This window comes from Meles meles, chromosome 4, assembly GCF_922984935.1.
Source record: "Meles meles chromosome 4, mMelMel3.1 paternal haplotype, whole genome shotgun sequence".
Classification (NCBI taxonomy): Eukaryota; Metazoa; Chordata; class Mammalia; order Carnivora; family Mustelidae; genus Meles; species Meles meles.
This window is the reverse complement of record NC_060069.1, coordinates 70,241,639-70,259,162: the sequence shown is the minus strand read 5'-3', so window position 1 is coordinate 70,259,162 and position 17,524 is coordinate 70,241,639. Positions and strand designations below refer to the sequence as shown.

Below are 17,524 nucleotides of genomic sequence, written 5' to 3'. Positions count from 1 at the left end.
ACTTTCATTTCCTACTGTATTTCTGTAGCAAGAATATCTCCTTTTATAGCAAGAATAATTTACAGAACATCATTTAATCTTTTTGCTACCTCCTGAGCTTATTTCACAGATGAGTTTGCATTAGTTCTATGTTATTTATACTCACTAGGGCACTAAAATCTTCTAGCTATCTCAAGACTGAGCACAGAAAGTTCTCAGTTTACCAAAGTTAATTTTCAGATTCGGGTTTTCCCCAGTAATTCTGTCCCATTTTATTATTTTAAAAAATGTTGTTTCTTTTAGGATGCCTGATAATTTTAATTATGCTGATGATTTCCTATCTTTTTACCCAATATTAAATAGCAAACAGAAACAATTTTTGATCCTAATCAGACAGCAATCTATTTGTTTCCATATGTGTCAAGCACATTTAACGTCTGCCTTTTCAATTCCATTCTGGTATCATGGCAGATCCAGTTTTCTTCTGTTCCTACTGCTCTTTCCATTATCACATCTTGTTTCTTATTAGGGTTTAGGTATCAAAAACTGAAAGGTTTTGGAATGAAATGGGAAAAGAAAATATTCACATTTATCTCAATCCTGGGATCATTTTAACTGCTGTCATATGTTATTCAAGGAAATCATTTTGATAGATGATTAATAACAATAAAGTGTATCCTACTGAATTCCAAGTCCTTTATAACCCGTTTTGAATTTCTCCTTCCATGAATATACTTGATACGATCTATTTTTTAATTTGGTGACCAGCCACAAAACTATATACAGTATTTAGAGAGGCCAGTATTTGATAAAGTGTTTTATCGTCTTTCTCTAAGTAGCATTAAATTAGCTATGTAATGCATCATTTTACGAGGTAAGGGAATACCCTCCATGTGCTTACAAAATATGCGGAGAAAAATAATCTCTCTGATTAAGTTATAATAAACTGCTAAAATCATTAAACGCTAAGCCTGAGATGAAGTTTTTAAAACCAAGTTGGTGTGGAGCCCCAAACTGCCAAAATTGGAGCATTACAGAACTCTTACACAGAGGTCTCTCACAAGTGTTTTTCATGCAAAGAAAACAGTGGCTGGCTATGTATTAAGTAGTTAGGTTCAAATAACTTAGTAAGTACTTGTGTCCTAACAACTGTCCTTAAAAAATACACAAATTAAAAGAAAAACATTTTATTTCATTCTTAAATAACCATGATTACTCATTAATGAGATGCATTCACCTGTTGGGCCCTACACAACTTCTCAAATGTTGGTATTAGACTGGATCCTGCCAGCCTCATTTCCTATTGGACACAGATATTCTTGTGGTACTTACTTTTTATCATAGCAATGGCCAAAATTCCAATTTCATAAAAATATGACATCACTGAAAGGAATGTAGCCCAATGTAATATGCTGAAATTGCAAACTACCTCAAGCTAGCATAGTTCACAGTGTCAGATGTTTAATATTGCTGTGTTCCTTTAAAGTTTTAAAATAACTCATGGTACTCTTCTGAGTTTGCTGAGGGCCCCAGGGTGCCTCAGCACCTAGCCTGGGAACAACCGTCTTAGTATCTTCTGGCTGAAATCCTAATTAAACTACTTACTTTTCATTTTAAAAGCCTTAAATTTACCCAATTCCTCTGACTGACAAAATAAATAGATCTGTGCTTAAACTGATGACTTTTAACTACCTATGCCTTCAGGTTTTCTCCCAGAATAAAACCCTGAAGTCTGTGGGGATCCAATTTTTATGAAGAATCCAACTGTGAGAGAAAATTACCCCCCAGTGGCAGTAACGACCACGCTCATGATTCAATGATCCTCAACAGCACAACCTATCAGAACTTTCCAGATGGGAAAAGAAAGTGAATAGATATCTTAAAAGATAATATTCATTAATATTTTATCTTGGGGAAAATAATTTTAATCCTTTTTCTCATGATAATAAAAATAAATATTAAACCTTGATAAATGACACTTGTGGTCAAAGAACTAGAAATATGGACATACATTTTAGGAGTATTAGTAGGGATATATGGGCGGGCGAGGCATTTATTTTATTTATCTTTTGAGAGAAAGAGAAAGTACAAGGTGGAAAGGTTGGGGGGTGGAAGCACAGGAAAGAGAAGCAGACTCCCTGCTGAGCAGCGAGACTGTTGCGGGTCTGATCCCAAGACAAGGAGATCATGACTTAAGCTAAAGGCAGATGCTTAACTGAGCCACCCAGGCGCCCTTTGGTGAGGCTTTTAAATCTTTTTGCAAATAAGTTGGTAGTTTTAGAAACACAAAAATCATCTTTGTAATGCATACCCTTTTAATTCCATTTGAAATTTAACAAATTAAATATAATAAAAATAAATCAATGCAAAACTAATTTGTTCTCCTCTCAAAATAACTTCCACTTTCCTCAATTATCAATCAATGCCACGGGTAATAAAATTTATCCACATGTTAAATCAGATCTATCACAGCCAGATACTTTAAATATATTGTTTGCTTTTAAATTGTACTTATTGTTAAAACATCAGATGTAAGCATATTTATAAGAAAAAGCTTAATGAAATTCATTATTTTCTCTCTTTTAGAAATGACATTGAGGATATCATCTACTACTTCAGACAGTCCTCCTTATGATGATCCACAGGAGAAATCTCTCTGTTCTTGCTATCAAAAAAACTAAAATCTGACTTTTCCATATCAATACTGTATTGTGCAATAGGTCATCTGCCTGTCTTTCTCTGGCCACAAAGAAAATACTCAGCAAATTAATATAAAATAGTTTTCATCATGCTTCCCTAATAACCAAATATGTCATTCCAGAGCCACACTGAAGCTCAAAGAAAAAAGAAAAAAAAATTGATGATGCTATTTCATTCATTCTCTTCATTAACCCAATGATTTGTCAGAACATATTTTAATTAAGCTACTATGTATGTATACACAGGAACTGCATTTTAGAGTATTAATCACACCAAAATAACTCTAATATAATATATATAATGTAAATTCTCATGGTAAAGTAAGAGAGATGTCTAGTGACATTACCAGTGCTAGCAGTTAAAAGTGGTATTAATAAACTATCTTTGTCATAAAAAGAACTCAAATTTTATTGATTTATAGTTTTAATTCAATAAAACTTGATTATAAATTTATTCTAGATTAAAACATTAAAATACCTGAAATATAAGTTATTTTAGCTATTGACAGGAACATAAACACAGTAAGTAAATAAAAATTGAAGTTTTAGGCACCATGATATGTACTGGGAAAGGAAAGGGGATGGATAAAGTTTTATATGAAAGAATGTACTCAGTATGTATAATAGGTCCAATAGAAATATAACCGAAGCAACAAATTTCATTGTTAATTTTAAATTTTCTAGTGGCCATGTTACAAAAGTAAAAAGAAATACATGAAATCATTTTAAGAGTACATCCAAAATATTATCATTTCAACATGCAATTAATATAAAATACTTATTCCTGAGTTTTTTACATTCTTTTTCTTATACTAAGTATTCAAAATCTGGTATATATTTTATACTTGGGAGTACAACTCAATTTGACCTAGCCATATTTTAAGTACTCAACTGCAACACGTGGCTAGTATTTATCAAACAGTTCAGGTCTAAAGACAACAAGAAGTTCACTCTGAATGACTTGGTTTGCAAGGTATCCTTAATCTGACTCCCACACAGGTCTTGTTTTCCTATCAAAAATACTGTTTTATTCTTATGTTCTATAATTAAGCAATATGAAAAATATCTTTTTGAGTTATAATTTTACAAAAATTTTTATCAAGTCAAGTAACAGAAAAAGAAATTCAAAAATATATTCTAAAGCTAAAGAGAAAAAACTCAAAAGAAGTCCAAGTGACAAAAAGATGAATGCTAAGGAAACAGCATTTGTTTTAATTCACTTCTGGGAAGTGTTTAAAACTTTACAGAGTACACTAAAACAGACATGAAACAGCTGAAGAGATTTTCACTAAAAGGAAATAAAGTGGCAATTCTTACATGATATGCAGATTTATATACAACATACATTTTAATCATAATAAATTATTTGCACCTCACCTTAATGAAAGCTGCTCTCAGTGTTTGAGCTGCTGACAGGTTTACTCGTTCTAGCTGCAATATAAATTTTAAATCACTATTAGTACCAATTTCCTTAGAAAAGGTGCATTTCTGATATTCCATTCTATAGTAATAACTCTGATACATCCATCATTTGATCAACAAAAATACTTGCTAATTATTCTAAATCACCTTACTTCTTCAAATACGTAAGTCATCTAAAATTTTCAATAGAAACCATGAGAAATTGAGGAATGTATGAATTCTTCATTCTTTTGAAAAACAAGACACACTCTACCTTAAAACTGGATTTAAGACGAGCACAGAATGCAAAATAATATCAAGTTCTTATAGAAAGAATAAACATATTTACTTCAATTACTGAAAATAGGGTTCAAGATCAACTCTCAATGCTCTGTTGCCAGTATATGGCAAATTGGGTGAATAGAAATGACCAACACCAAGAAAACATTTACTATTTAAGATTCTTTGTATTTATTACCTTGCTCTTTTTTAATTATCGTACAATCCCTCAGCCAGGGATTAAGTTGAGGTTAAGTCTATTTTATTAATTAGCAAACAGCACTGACACAAGGTTTGATAGTAAATAAAGACTGTAGATCATCTGTCCTCTATGTTATCTGGATTTAAAAATGGTTACCTAAAATACTGAATCAAAAGTTCAATCCCAAAGCTTTTAATTTTAATATAAAATATGTGAGGTTTACAATTCTGAAAGATACATGTCCTTGGGTCGCCTGGGTGGTTCAGTGGGTTAAAGCCTCTGCCTTCTGCTCAGGTCATGATCCCAGGGTCCTGGGATCGAGCCCCACATTGGCTCCCTGCTCAACAGAGAGCCTCCTTCTCCCTCTACCTCTGCCTCTGCCTGCTGCTCTGCCTACTTGTGTTCTCTATCTAATAAATAAATAAAATCTTAAAAAAAAAAGATACACGTCCTTATTATACACTTTACAGAATTCATTTTTCAGTGAGCCAAAAAAAAAAAAATCCATTTGTTGAAAAGTTAAATGTTAGGCTTAAAATAACTACCTTCAGTTAAATTCCAATTTTTTTAGTCCCTAAAAATTGGGCCAATTAACTCAATAAAACTCAATGCATATATTTTTTATTGGGGACCATATTAAAATGTTCAAAAACAATGTTAACTTTTGTAGGATTTTTATGCAAGTGGAGTCTTTTCACAAAAATCTTATGAACATTATCATACCTTGCAATAAATATTCCTTTCAACTCCTTGACGCAATAAATGTAAGTTTTCCTTTATAAAAGGAAGTTATCCTTTAGATATATATACACATATATATATACACATATACTTAGATATATATAAGTATATATATATACGATATATATAAGTATATATATATACTATATATATAAGTATATATATACACACACTTATATATATGTATATATATCTAAGGAATGGCCTACACTTTATATATCTAAGGAATGGCCTACACTTTATTAAATCACTTTATTTTCTAAACAAGACAGAAATGTCAAAAACCTTATCTCCCTACAAGTTATGCACCTTAAGCAAAAAAGCAACAAAATGTGCCAAGATAAATACTTTATCTCCAAAAATAAATAATAGGCCATTTAACTCAGTTTTAAACTTGGCTTTTATAAATCCAGTAAAATCTAACATTGCCTTAGTAGATAAAAGGGAAGATACAGGAGGACCAGGTAGGAAAATATAGCAAAAAACAACAACAACAACAACAAAAACCCTGTAAAATTAGTGAAAATAAGCTGCCACAAATGAAAAACTTTCATCTTCCACGGAATTCACTTAATTGTAATGAATCCTATTTAAGATTAAAATAGTAATACAGCTCTTCTGATCTCAAGTTCTTGCTGTGTAAGGGAGGGAGAGGCAGACAGACAGGATGAATGTTTCCACTCTGATAGGAACCATTTCCTTATTTGGGTTTACAGCACACTCTGACCTCTTTCAACAAGTCAAAGGTCTGAGTCACACGTGTACCTCCAAGTATCAGCATTACTAACTCATTCTGTACTGCCCTGGCTGGTATATGAAAGGGTCAAGGCAAGTAAAAAGAGGCCAAGAATAGTCCATGAAGAACTAATAAAATTAGCCAAGATAGACATCAGATTTCTAGATTAAGTTTAGATACATGAGTCTTAGAAAAGAAAGGGAAAGGCCAGACATATACTAAACCAAAATCTGTGAGCTGTGAAGCACCACAACCAGAACTCTGCTGGGAGTCATTTTGGGATACATTATACATCCACACATCTTGCAGTAAATCCACTAGGCTTCATTATGCATATGATACTCCCATTGCCCAGGGAGCACCAGGCATACAGGCACATATCTACTTTTTGAATTGAACTTAATCTCTCATCCATAAATTTATCTAAATTATTCTTAAATCTATTTATAATTTGCAGCCTGTAATACTTAGCACAATATGTTTTTATCTTCCCTAATAAAAAGTGCTTCCCTGTTAGATCTTTAACTAGTGATAAATGATTTGATGATAAAATCACATTCACCTTACCGTTCATGACAGTGTAAGGTTCTGACAGTATCCTAACAATTATCATTTACTTAGCACCAGTAATGAACTGTGTTATATATTTTCATAGAGAGCATCTCATCCTCACAATCTATAACTAGCTATCATCATCTCTATTTTATAGAGGCAGAAATTCAGTTTGTATAAATTTACCTAGTATTCAACACCTAGTGCATACAGAGGCAGGATTCGTAAGAAATCTGTCTGGCTCTAAAACTTGTGCGCAAGCCACTTAATGCTACCCTGCCTCCCTGAATTCACACTTTCCAGACTGGCATCAACTCCCTCACTGAATCTCTTCAACTACTTAAGAACTAACAAATTCCTGAGTTTCTACCATGTGCAAGTCAGTGCGAGAGATACAAAGAAATAGATTATAATCCTGGAACCCCAGAAGATCATTTTAAGTAAGCAGCTACATGGAAACTGATGGGATCACTGTCAGCTGAAGTAGAAAAAAAAAGTCTTTACGGAGGTGAGATCTGAACTGGTCCCTGAAGAACACAGCCTCTTAAAATCACCTTCCTGGGCCATTTGCCCACTTACGGGTTTCTTTAGAGTTGGTTAACACATGCAGGAGTAAAGTTTTTATGTGAGTTTAGAACAGAAAAGAATTTCCATTTTGTTTCTAATACTTCCACTAATTAGTCCAGTAATTTTTTTTTTAAGATTTGTCTACTTGACACAATGAGGTATCACAAGTAGGCAGAGAGGCAAGCAAAGAGAGAGGGGGAAGCAGGCTCCCCGATAAGCAGAGAGCCCCATGCGGGGCTCGATCCCAGGACCCTGAGATCATGACCTGAGCCAAAGGCAGAGGCTCAACTCACTGAGCCACCCAGGCGCCCCAATACAGTAATTTTTTTAAAGCTTTTGAGATAACAGCTGTTGCTTAGGGTATCTTTAAAGAGCCCATGCAATCATTTCTTAGAAGTATTTGATTCTGAATTCAAAAGAGGAGGAAGAAACATACAATTACACCTTGCATTAATGGGTATCTGGACAAAAAGAGGCCTTCCTCGGGCCTCAGCCATCTATGAATTCCATGTCACCAGTAAAAGGGTAAAGGGAAAAAAGAGTTTATAAGCACAAGAGAACAGGGCATCTAATCTCATTTCACCAAAAAGGTAAGGAAAGTGCCTCCTGGAGTCCCAGCTAGAAGAAAGATAGGCTGAGTGAATTTAACAGCAGGGCTCTCATCCCCCAACAACACGTTCTTCCTATTCTGTTTTGTGAGCTCCTCCTGTAATGTATACTTGATAGCTTCTGACAGCACTATTAACTGCAAACTTGGTCAAATTTAACTCTCCATAATATTTGTAAAAATATTTCAAAAGCTTACACAAAATTTTGATTCCAATCAGAGTGCATTTATTGCATTGGTCCCTCCAAAGGTATCAATTCATCACTACTTTATTTTCTAGTTATCAAGCCCAACTCCTACACCCATAACTGAAAAAAAATCCATTTAACTCCTTGGTTAGTTAAGTTTTGTAGGTCTCGCATAAAATCTTTTGAGAGTATTCCTTCTTTAAATTCAAAATAATGAGGTTAGCTGGTTCTGAATTATCTACAAACTTTGCTTTCTCAAAATCGGGAATGATTTCTCCATGCTGACAATCTTCTCCCCTCCCCACAAAAATTATTGAGTCTATTCTTTAAAAGGAATCAAATAGGGCCAAAACACAAGAAAAAGGGGCACTTCAGTGGCTTAGTTAGTTAAGCATTCAACTTGATTTCAGCTCAGGTCATGATCTCAGGGTCCCAGGATGGAGCCCCTAGCAGAGCTGGGCTCCCCACTCAGCATGGAGTCTGCTTGTCTCTCTCTCTCTGCCCTTCCTCCTGTTCATGTGTGCACGCTCTCTTTTTCTCTCTCTTAAATAAATAGACAAATCTTTAAAAAAGAAAAAAAAGAACCAAGAATAAAAGGTACATCTCTTATAACTCAAATGAAAATGAGTAAGTCAGACTGGAAAAAAAAAAAAGCTAGAAGGTGTAGATAGACTCAAGAGGCCACCTATTAACTTTTGTGCTGCCACAGAGAAGACAAATGCAGTAATGTGTTTTATACATATTAAATGCAGTAACTGTTTCTAAAATAATCTGTTTCTGGGATTGCCAAGTTGTCCAGAAAAAAGGTAAGGAGAGCCACCTATTATAAATATGTTTCATTAAAAATTGCCTACTAGGGTGCCTGGGTGGCTCAGTGAGTTAAAGCCTCTGCCTTCAGCTCGGGTCACGATCCCGGGGTCCTGGGATCGAGCCCCGCATCGGGCTCTCTGCTCGGCAGGGAGCCTGCTTCCTCATCTCTCTCTGCCCGCCTCTCTGCCTACTTGTGATCTCTGTCAAATAAATAAATAAAATCTTAAAAAAAAAAAAAATTGCCCAAAGACCCGAATGACAGCTCTAACACTTAACTACATACCTGGTACTAGTCTTAGTACTACAACATGTTAAGTCATTTACTTCAGAGTTATGAGAAATAAATATATTACTGTTTATCATCAGTTTATAAACAAGGTAAGAAATACAAGACTACAAAGCCTAGAGTAAGGGGCAGAGCAATAATTCTTATGCAAGATATTAACTATGATCACCTTTGGATGATGGGACGACAGGTAAAACCCATGCCTTCACTAAGGAGAGGTATATTTACTATGCTTCAATATTGGGGTTTGATTTTCTTCTTTTTATTAAAAAAAGGATAGTTAGGTATATGAAGTTGGAAAAATATTCCCAGATTTCATTTGCTTGTTGGAAAAAATTAAGAATGATATATTCTGCTGAGTTGGCAGAAATAACTGTTGGATGCTTCTGAATAGAGTATTACTTACTTACTCAGAAGTACCATTTTTGTATCATTTATAAACAAGTCTATAAACCTTGGTAATCTAAAATTTATATTTGGTTGCAAGATTTTTTTATTCCTATCTCAAAACACAATACAGATCTTTTCAGAAATTATACTTCACCTTAAAATAATTCCTCTAAAAAGTCACAGGAAATGATGATTCATGATGTATCTTTTCCTGGAATGAAGAACTGAACTATACCTCTCTTCTCCTCCATACGCAAACAATCAGTAGAAAGTTATACAGTACATGAGAACCTGATCTAAGACTTGTCACAAGGCTTCTATAAACTCATTATTTCATAAGGTAACCAGGAGACCTATTTCACAGTACATTTACAACACATGCAATATACTTGGACTCTGAGCTCTGCAGCAGCCGATTAAATAACAAGACTACCCCTTTCTTAGCTGCCTTGGCACAGTTTCATTAAGATTAGCAAGCATCAAACTCCCAGAATGCCATAAATAACTTCCCTTTGTGAGCTGGAGTAATAGTACTAAAATTTCCCAGATGTAAGGATGCTATCTAAGGATACTACCTAAAAATCTGTTCTACAAGTTGACTTCAGACCACCATTGTTACTATTACGGATGTTATGTTAGGGTGAGAATGTGTAAGTTTTTTAACTCTTCCAATACACTGTGGACAAAATTAATTAAGTGTATCATTTAGTTCCAGAGTTAAACATTCATCCTTACTCTGATACTATTTTCTCTAAGATTAATTTCACAACCATTTTATCTTTAAATCCATATAGCATAAAAAAACAGAGTCAAACTAAATTCTAATTTCCCCATTAGTAGATCTGTAGAAAAATCTGTTTGAACTACGGTTAAATATTAATGTTTAACTGACTAGGTATCTTATTTATTTTTTTATTATTTATTTATTTGACACAGAGAGGGAGTGAAAGAGGGAACACAAGCAGAAGGAGTAGGAGAGGGAAAGCAGAGCAGGCATCCCGAAGCAGGGCTCAATCTCAGGACCCTGGGATCATGACCTGAGCTGAAGGCAGATGCTTAATGACTGAGCCACACAGGCAGCCCTAGGTATTTTATTTTAGATGTTACATTAATACACTGGAATGTCAGACAATAATGCTAGTATTTTATTCTTTTCAACCAAACACTTCACATTTGAAGGCATAATTATTTTACTGCATTCCTAAATCAAGCCCCAGATTTGATATCTCTATCAAAGAAGAGACCTACTATCACAATTCCTAAAAGCCTATTATTTCTGAACACTTGTTTTTAAGTAACATGACAGAAATAATTTTTATAAAAAGTTTGATACCAAGATGTTATATCATAAATTCCAGAACTAGACCTGACAATCTGACACCAGTATCTCTCAATCTGCTACATCTAGCCATTTCATTCCAATTCAGTTTTAACAATTAATTCTTGAACCAACTATGAAACATTTGGGAACACATTCTAATTCTGGGCCATTAACCCACATATTTTTTTAGATGTCATCTGGTGAGAATCATTGCCTTTATTTCTGGGAAATACTTACCAGTCCATTCATAGCCATTTCCTTTTCTTTAAATTAATTTTTCTTACACATGAATAAATTAGAATAGATAGCTCCAGTATGAATTCTAATAATTCATTTTATCAGAATGTCATATCCTATATGACTATTTTCTAAAGTCAAGATTCAAATATAATCCATTTTCCTTATGTAGGAAAAGATCACTCTAGTTGTTACAAAAAAAAAAACTTCTCTCACTCCGCTTCACTAACTAGAGGATCAAACAGAAGCTCTGCAATGTAAACCGCCCTTCCTTCAGGTAATGACTCAAAATACTAGATAAATACAGAAATGCCCCAAACAACTTAGCCCAATAGCCCACAGGGGGTAGCTACCTATAGAGACCCAAGAAGAGGGAGCACCTCTGGGTAGAACTGCCATAATGGTTCTGGAATTACCTGCGAAGTTAAAACACTAACCATCAATATATATTACTTAATAGTTTCGGTGACTATCTTCTTACCTCATCGTTGGTATAAGGATAATTAAAGAATGCATCTGCTTAAACACCTGTGTAAGATGTTTAAGAAAATAGTTCTCTATGGTTAAGAAGAGGTATAACACCTTTTTCTTTTTCACATATCCAGACCCTAGCAGACTACTCAGCAAATAAATGACTGACATTTAGTAAATACTTACTAAGCAAAACTGAAGCACTTGCTTCTAACAATAATTATAGCTTTGTAATGAATCGGTACATACTGGAACAAAGTGCGGGAATTAATTACTGGAGTGTTGGCTATACCTACCAGAGATGGGTATTAACAGCCCTGAAAGAGTGCCTCCAGTGCTACCATAGAATTAGTGTAACAGGGAAACTTTTTCAAAACATGCCTCCTATTGCTTCCTCTTCAGTGAAAAAACTTCTACATTTCCCAATCTCCTTACAGTTAGGTGTGATCATAAGACTAGGTTCTTGCCAATGAGATGTAAATGGAAGTCTGGTATAGGACTTTCAAAAAGGTTACTTGAAGGAAGGTGAATTGGCTGGAAGGAACACCCACCTCCTATTCCATTTTTTTGTGTGTGTGCCTTCCAGACACTTAGGACAAGATGAATGGAGATTCAGCAGCTAACCCACATGCTGAGGTAACCCTGATAACAGAAAGTAAGCACTAGGATACCGAGCCATAATAACACTAGCACTGGACCACTTACAGCCACAATTTTTATGCAAGAGAAATAATTTTTATACAAGCCAGTTTTTGAGTTTTCTTTTATGGTCTCTGAATTTAATAAGACTATTTGATAGACAGCATTTAGAATTTCAAAATATATGTCTGAAATAGCAACTAGGTCCATGATTTCCAAGGTGAAGAGGATGAATCACTCCTCATTGTCCCCAAGACCTAAAACCACAAATGCATCAAATACATTATTATTAAACCTACTGCGGGATAAAGGGCTTTGAAATCCAGTATCTTATTCTGCTATAAATACTTTACAAAAAGGAATAAAGTCATTGGAAATGGTGAGGGTTTCCAAGCTACAGCAACAACAATAAGGTCAATGGCATGGATAGCTTTATAACTGAATAGCAAAACAAAAACAAGAAGACCCTAATTAAATGTACAGAAAGGCTAAAGGTGAAGCCACTGAATTTGGAATCCCAGATTTTAGTTCTAGGTAATTTCAGGAACACCATTTCACACACTAGGAACTTGGTTCACCATTAAAAGGAGGGACATGATTAAATCATTTCTAAGGAATTTCTAGCTCTAATTCTCTAATACCTTAGCATATTAACATTAAATTAAAAGAAAAAACAAAAATGTATTAAGTCCTAGAAAATCCCTCAGATAAAAAGGCAACTACATCTTCTCTAGATACTAAAGCAATGGTATCTTCCATTTATCAGTAAAAATATGTTTTGTCTCTACTGACTAGAATTCATCAGGATATTTTTGTGCCGGCTCTTCCAGCTACCTAAAATGTGTTTATCCCAAACTCAACTGTCTAACCCTTATTTACCTCTTTTCGATCTTAGCATATGTCTCATCTTCAGTGAAACTGGTACTGACCCCTAAAGAAGGGTCCACCAGCTATTTTACTGGACATATGATTTTTGGTAACTTTATAGGACTTACCACAACTTTCCATTTATATAATTACTTGTCTTGTTCAACGTCTGTCTCTCCCTCTATAATGAAACCTCCAGATGGGAAGCAATATATCTAGGTTCCTCCCTCCCCACTGTTTTGTGTCCAGTCCTGGTACAATGCCTAACACACAGATAAAATTCATTCATGTATTTGTTATATGAAGGAACAAACAAATGAATAAATGAGGCAGGCATCAAGAATTGAAGAGATCATATGAGAAATGTTTACCCACTTACCTCATTAAACACAGGATACATGACTGCATAAAGGGGCATAGAAACCATGGAAGTGGTCTCAGCTTCATTCTTCATCTCTTCCATTGTCATCCTCATTCAAAAGCCAACTACAGTAGAAAAAGCAGTGCTAAAATGCAGAGGAATCTTCATTCACTACAGTATTTCTTCTCTTTTTTGTGATAAAAGAATAGGGCACAAAATATATACTGACCTGGTTAAAAGGAAAGAAAAGAACAGAGATTAAGGGAAAAGTACAAACACCAATAACTTTCTTTGCCAGTGTCTCTATCTTATGAACAGCTGACATGTTAATATATCTTGCTTGTGAGGATACCCCTAAGCAGTAACACATCTCTTTTCCTCCTCGGACTCAAGAATTTGCCCTTTCTTACAACTAATTTTCCCTCGCTAGGTACTAATTCACAAAGCTGTGATTCATGAACCCACTCATATTTAACTGAGAGTGCTCCCTGAAGCACCATGGAATAATGATGCATCTAATTCCAACATATATGCAATCAAAAAAGTTAATACAAGAAATTACCAACAAAGTAGAATTATAGCACTTATATATAACATAAAACTGTAACTATGAAATACATAGAGCATAAATGTTTATGGAGAACTTCATTAAGAATTAGGAAAAAAGAATTAAAGGTGTTTAGAGTAAAATCTTTTTGCTAATAGTTCATTGATTTTGCCACCTAAAAATAACAAAAACATAGCCAACCACCAGAAATTTAAGACAAATCTTAAGAAAACTGGGAAAAGTCTATCAAATGTGGTCTATTGGGGGATAAAATGTTATTTAATTTTGCCAGTGGTATTTCTGAATCTTTGTCCAAATCTCACACAAAAACGAAGTAGAAAGATCCATAGACACTGATAATTTGGCATTAAAATACTAAGAATTCAACAATATGAGAGAAATTTGGCCTTGAATAGTTAGTTGAGGAAGTATTTTTTTTTTTTTTAAGAGAAAACAACTGTATTTATTTCCTTTTGCTAGGCTAAAAAATGAGCCTAATCATAAAGTGAGAGAGTAATATTAGTGACATATCTGTATTTCAAACAATGTATATTGGTATACATATTTTAAAAACATCAATTTTTATTAACTTCTACCATTTATAAAGCATTTTCAGATCATAAAACATTTTTCATATGCTTTTAGTCCTCAAAATTACATTAACTGTTATTCTAACCTTACAGAAAGGCAGGTTCTGAGATGATAAATGATTTGACCAAGAACACATATGCAGAGGCCCAAGACTTGATCCTAATACTCTCAATCCAGACCTAGTAAGTCCACATTAAAAAAAAAAAAAAAGAAAAAACAACTAAGTTTGAAGTAGAGACAAAAGAACCTCAGCTCAAGAAAATACCCAAGAAAATACCCAGAAGTTATTCATTCACGGAATAAATTTATGTTTAGCCCCTACTCTGTAGAAGATGCAGCGCAGGGGTGATTAAGATGTGGTCCTAATCATTAAAACTTATCTGGGCTGGACTATGGAAGACCTGAGCAGTTTGAAAGATACAATCAAAGGTCTGAGTATGCAGAACTTCAAAAAGCTCTAATAACCTGTCCCATTTGAGAACTGCTTACCATCCTTCCATAATCCTTACCAGTGAAGGGGAAAAGGACACCTATGGAAACCATTTAGTCCCATTTCTGGTAGTTTTAAATATGGAAAGTTTTTTGTTTTGGGGGTGCAAGCTGCTCACTCACCTCACAGAATCAAATCAATAAATAAAAATAAGGCCAATTCCTAAGTTTATTCTATAGGGTATTAGAAAACCATTACCTGATCAGATCATTTATTTAAGCAGACTGCTTTCATCAAACTGTTAAGGATAGAATGGCGGAACATAAACTGAGGGCAGGGGAAACTTAAGAGACCTAGTATAGTTATACAAAAGACCAACTGGACCTAAGCAAATAGCAAGAGGAAGAACGTAAGTATCAATTGTGAATCGCTGTATCTATTTAACTACTTAATTGGCCATTTGGTAATCTACTTTTCCACTTTAGAAATAAATTATGAATACTTTTTCACACTAAACTTGGAACAAAAAAAAGAAGCTGAAACGCAGGGACAGCAGTCAAAATGAAAATGATGGATACTGGATGCACAGTATAGACAGTAACTGAAGGCATCAGTATCAATGGAAAAAAATAAGCGAGAAATAGAACAGGGCTGACACCAGAACTTGATGAGCCATCTCATGGGGTAACAGAAAAAAAAATCATTTGTTTATTTAACAAATATTTATCCATCACTTATACATAATTAGGCCTAGGACTAGCTATGGAGCAGACAGTCTCTGGCTTCATGGGGCTTAAAATATGAAAGGAAAGCCAGAAAAGGAACAACTGTCAGTACATACAAGGGAGAAGTGCAGATGCTATACTGCTATGGGAGAACTGCGTGACAGAACCAGCATCACGGAAACCAGGTGTTTCAAAGAGAAGGTTGTCCAAAGTTTTAAATGCTCCCGAGCATAGACAATAACTTTTAAAAAGTTACAGGATTTCTTGATGAGGTCATGTATAATGCTCACAGAGTAATGTCACTTGTATACCGGGGGACAGAACTACCTACCTGCAGGAACTGAGACAGTGAGCTGGTGAGAGAGGTGATTTCAATAAAAAGGGGTGAATTCCTAAAGTGGGCTCAACTGGATTATTTTTGTCTTTTATTCTTTTGAACATGTATGTATCCCTGCATATATAAAGGCAGACAGAGTGAAGGGATCCGTAAAAGTAGCTAGAGTCACTCAGAATCCTGCTGGCACCTACCTATCTACCCCATGACACTAGTTTACATACTTAATTTTTTACCTTTTGTAAATAGTGGCACTGAAATTTCTTTTAATTGAATCAATAGTACTGTCCCATGTCAGGAGTTTCACTGAAGATATTTATGATTCAAATTTAGAAAAACCAAACATAGGGCGCCTGGGTGGCTCAGTGGGTTAAAGCCTCTGCCTTCGGCTCAGGTCATGATCCCGGGGTCCTGGGATCGGGCCCTGCATGGGGCTCTCTGCTTAGCAGGGAGCATGCTTCCCACTCTCTCTCTGCCTGCCTCTCTGCCTACTTGTGATCTCTCTCTGTCAAAATAAAATCTTAAAAAAAAAAAAAAGAAAAACCAAACATATACATATATTTCTTGCCTCTAAAACTAACTTACAGTACTAGTAGCTACTATGTCATCAAAAAGAAAGCCTTAAAGGGGCACCTGGGTGGCTTCAGTCGGTTAAGCATCTGCCTTGGGCTCAGGTCATGATCTTGGAATCCTGGGATCAGCCCTGCGTCGGGCTTCCTACTCAGCGGGGACTCTGCTTCTTTTTCTCTCTCCCTGCCCCCCCCCCCCACCCTCCACCCCCCCCCCCCCGCTCGTTCTCTCTCTCAAATAAAGTCTTTAAAAAAAAAAAGTATGATAGCAGTATTTGTTTATTTATTTATTTTTAAAGATTTTATTTATTTATCTGACAGACAGAGACCACAAGTAGGCAGAGAGGCAGGCAGAGAGAGAGGGGGAAGCAGGCTCCCCGCTGAGCAGAGAGCCCAACTTGGGCTCAATCCCAGGACCCCAGGACCATGACCCGAGGCAAAGGCAGAGGCCCCAACCCACTGAGCCACCAGCCGCCTCATATTATAGCAATATTATGAGCTAAATAGGTGTCTGTCTTCCATCACATTTATCTACCTTTTAATACTATTTCTACGGAAAATGTTTAAAGAACCAAATCACAACCAAACTTCTCAGAACACACATTCACAAAACTGGGGCCACTCAGTTTCATCAATGTTTACATGAGATTAAAAAATCAACAATTTCAGTAAGGCTTTTTAAATACACCAATTTTTGTTCAAGTCGAAATATGCTGTCATTTCTTCTACATGCTTCTTTATTTGAAATGGTTCAATGGACAATCTACAATTACTCCAAGCAACAAGGAGCCTGTCAACCTGAAGAGCAAGGGTCAACAGAACTAAGCAAGAGCCTGAGGCCCTGCCCCTTTGAGAAGGTTTCGTCCTTTCACCATGGGTGTCGACAGGCCCAGGGCAGGTGGGCAGCACATTACCAGTTTCAGCTCCCTAAGGGATACTGGTTTCTGAGGTAAGCGCTCATCATTCACGCAAAGCCAACTGAACCCCTAATCCCA

The 17,524-nt window shown here is 35.4% G+C and overlaps 1 protein-coding gene across 2 annotated transcripts in view; it reads right to left on the bottom strand.

Annotated features, from left to right (window-relative positions):
• Positions 1-17,524, bottom strand: part of PDCD10 (programmed cell death 10) — a 48,804-nt gene that overhangs the window by 16,655 nt on the left and 14,625 nt on the right. For both annotated transcript variants that reach the window (XM_046002148.1, XM_046002149.1), the window contains exons 2-3: positions 13,352-13,562; positions 4,056-4,109 (exon numbers count right to left, since the gene is read on the bottom strand). In XM_046002148.1, the coding sequence (XP_045858104.1) occupies positions 4,056-4,109; positions 13,352-13,447 (150 nt within the window). In that variant the 5' untranslated portion in view covers positions 13,448-13,562. The remainder of the gene's footprint in view (positions 1-4,055; positions 4,110-13,351; positions 13,563-17,524) is intronic.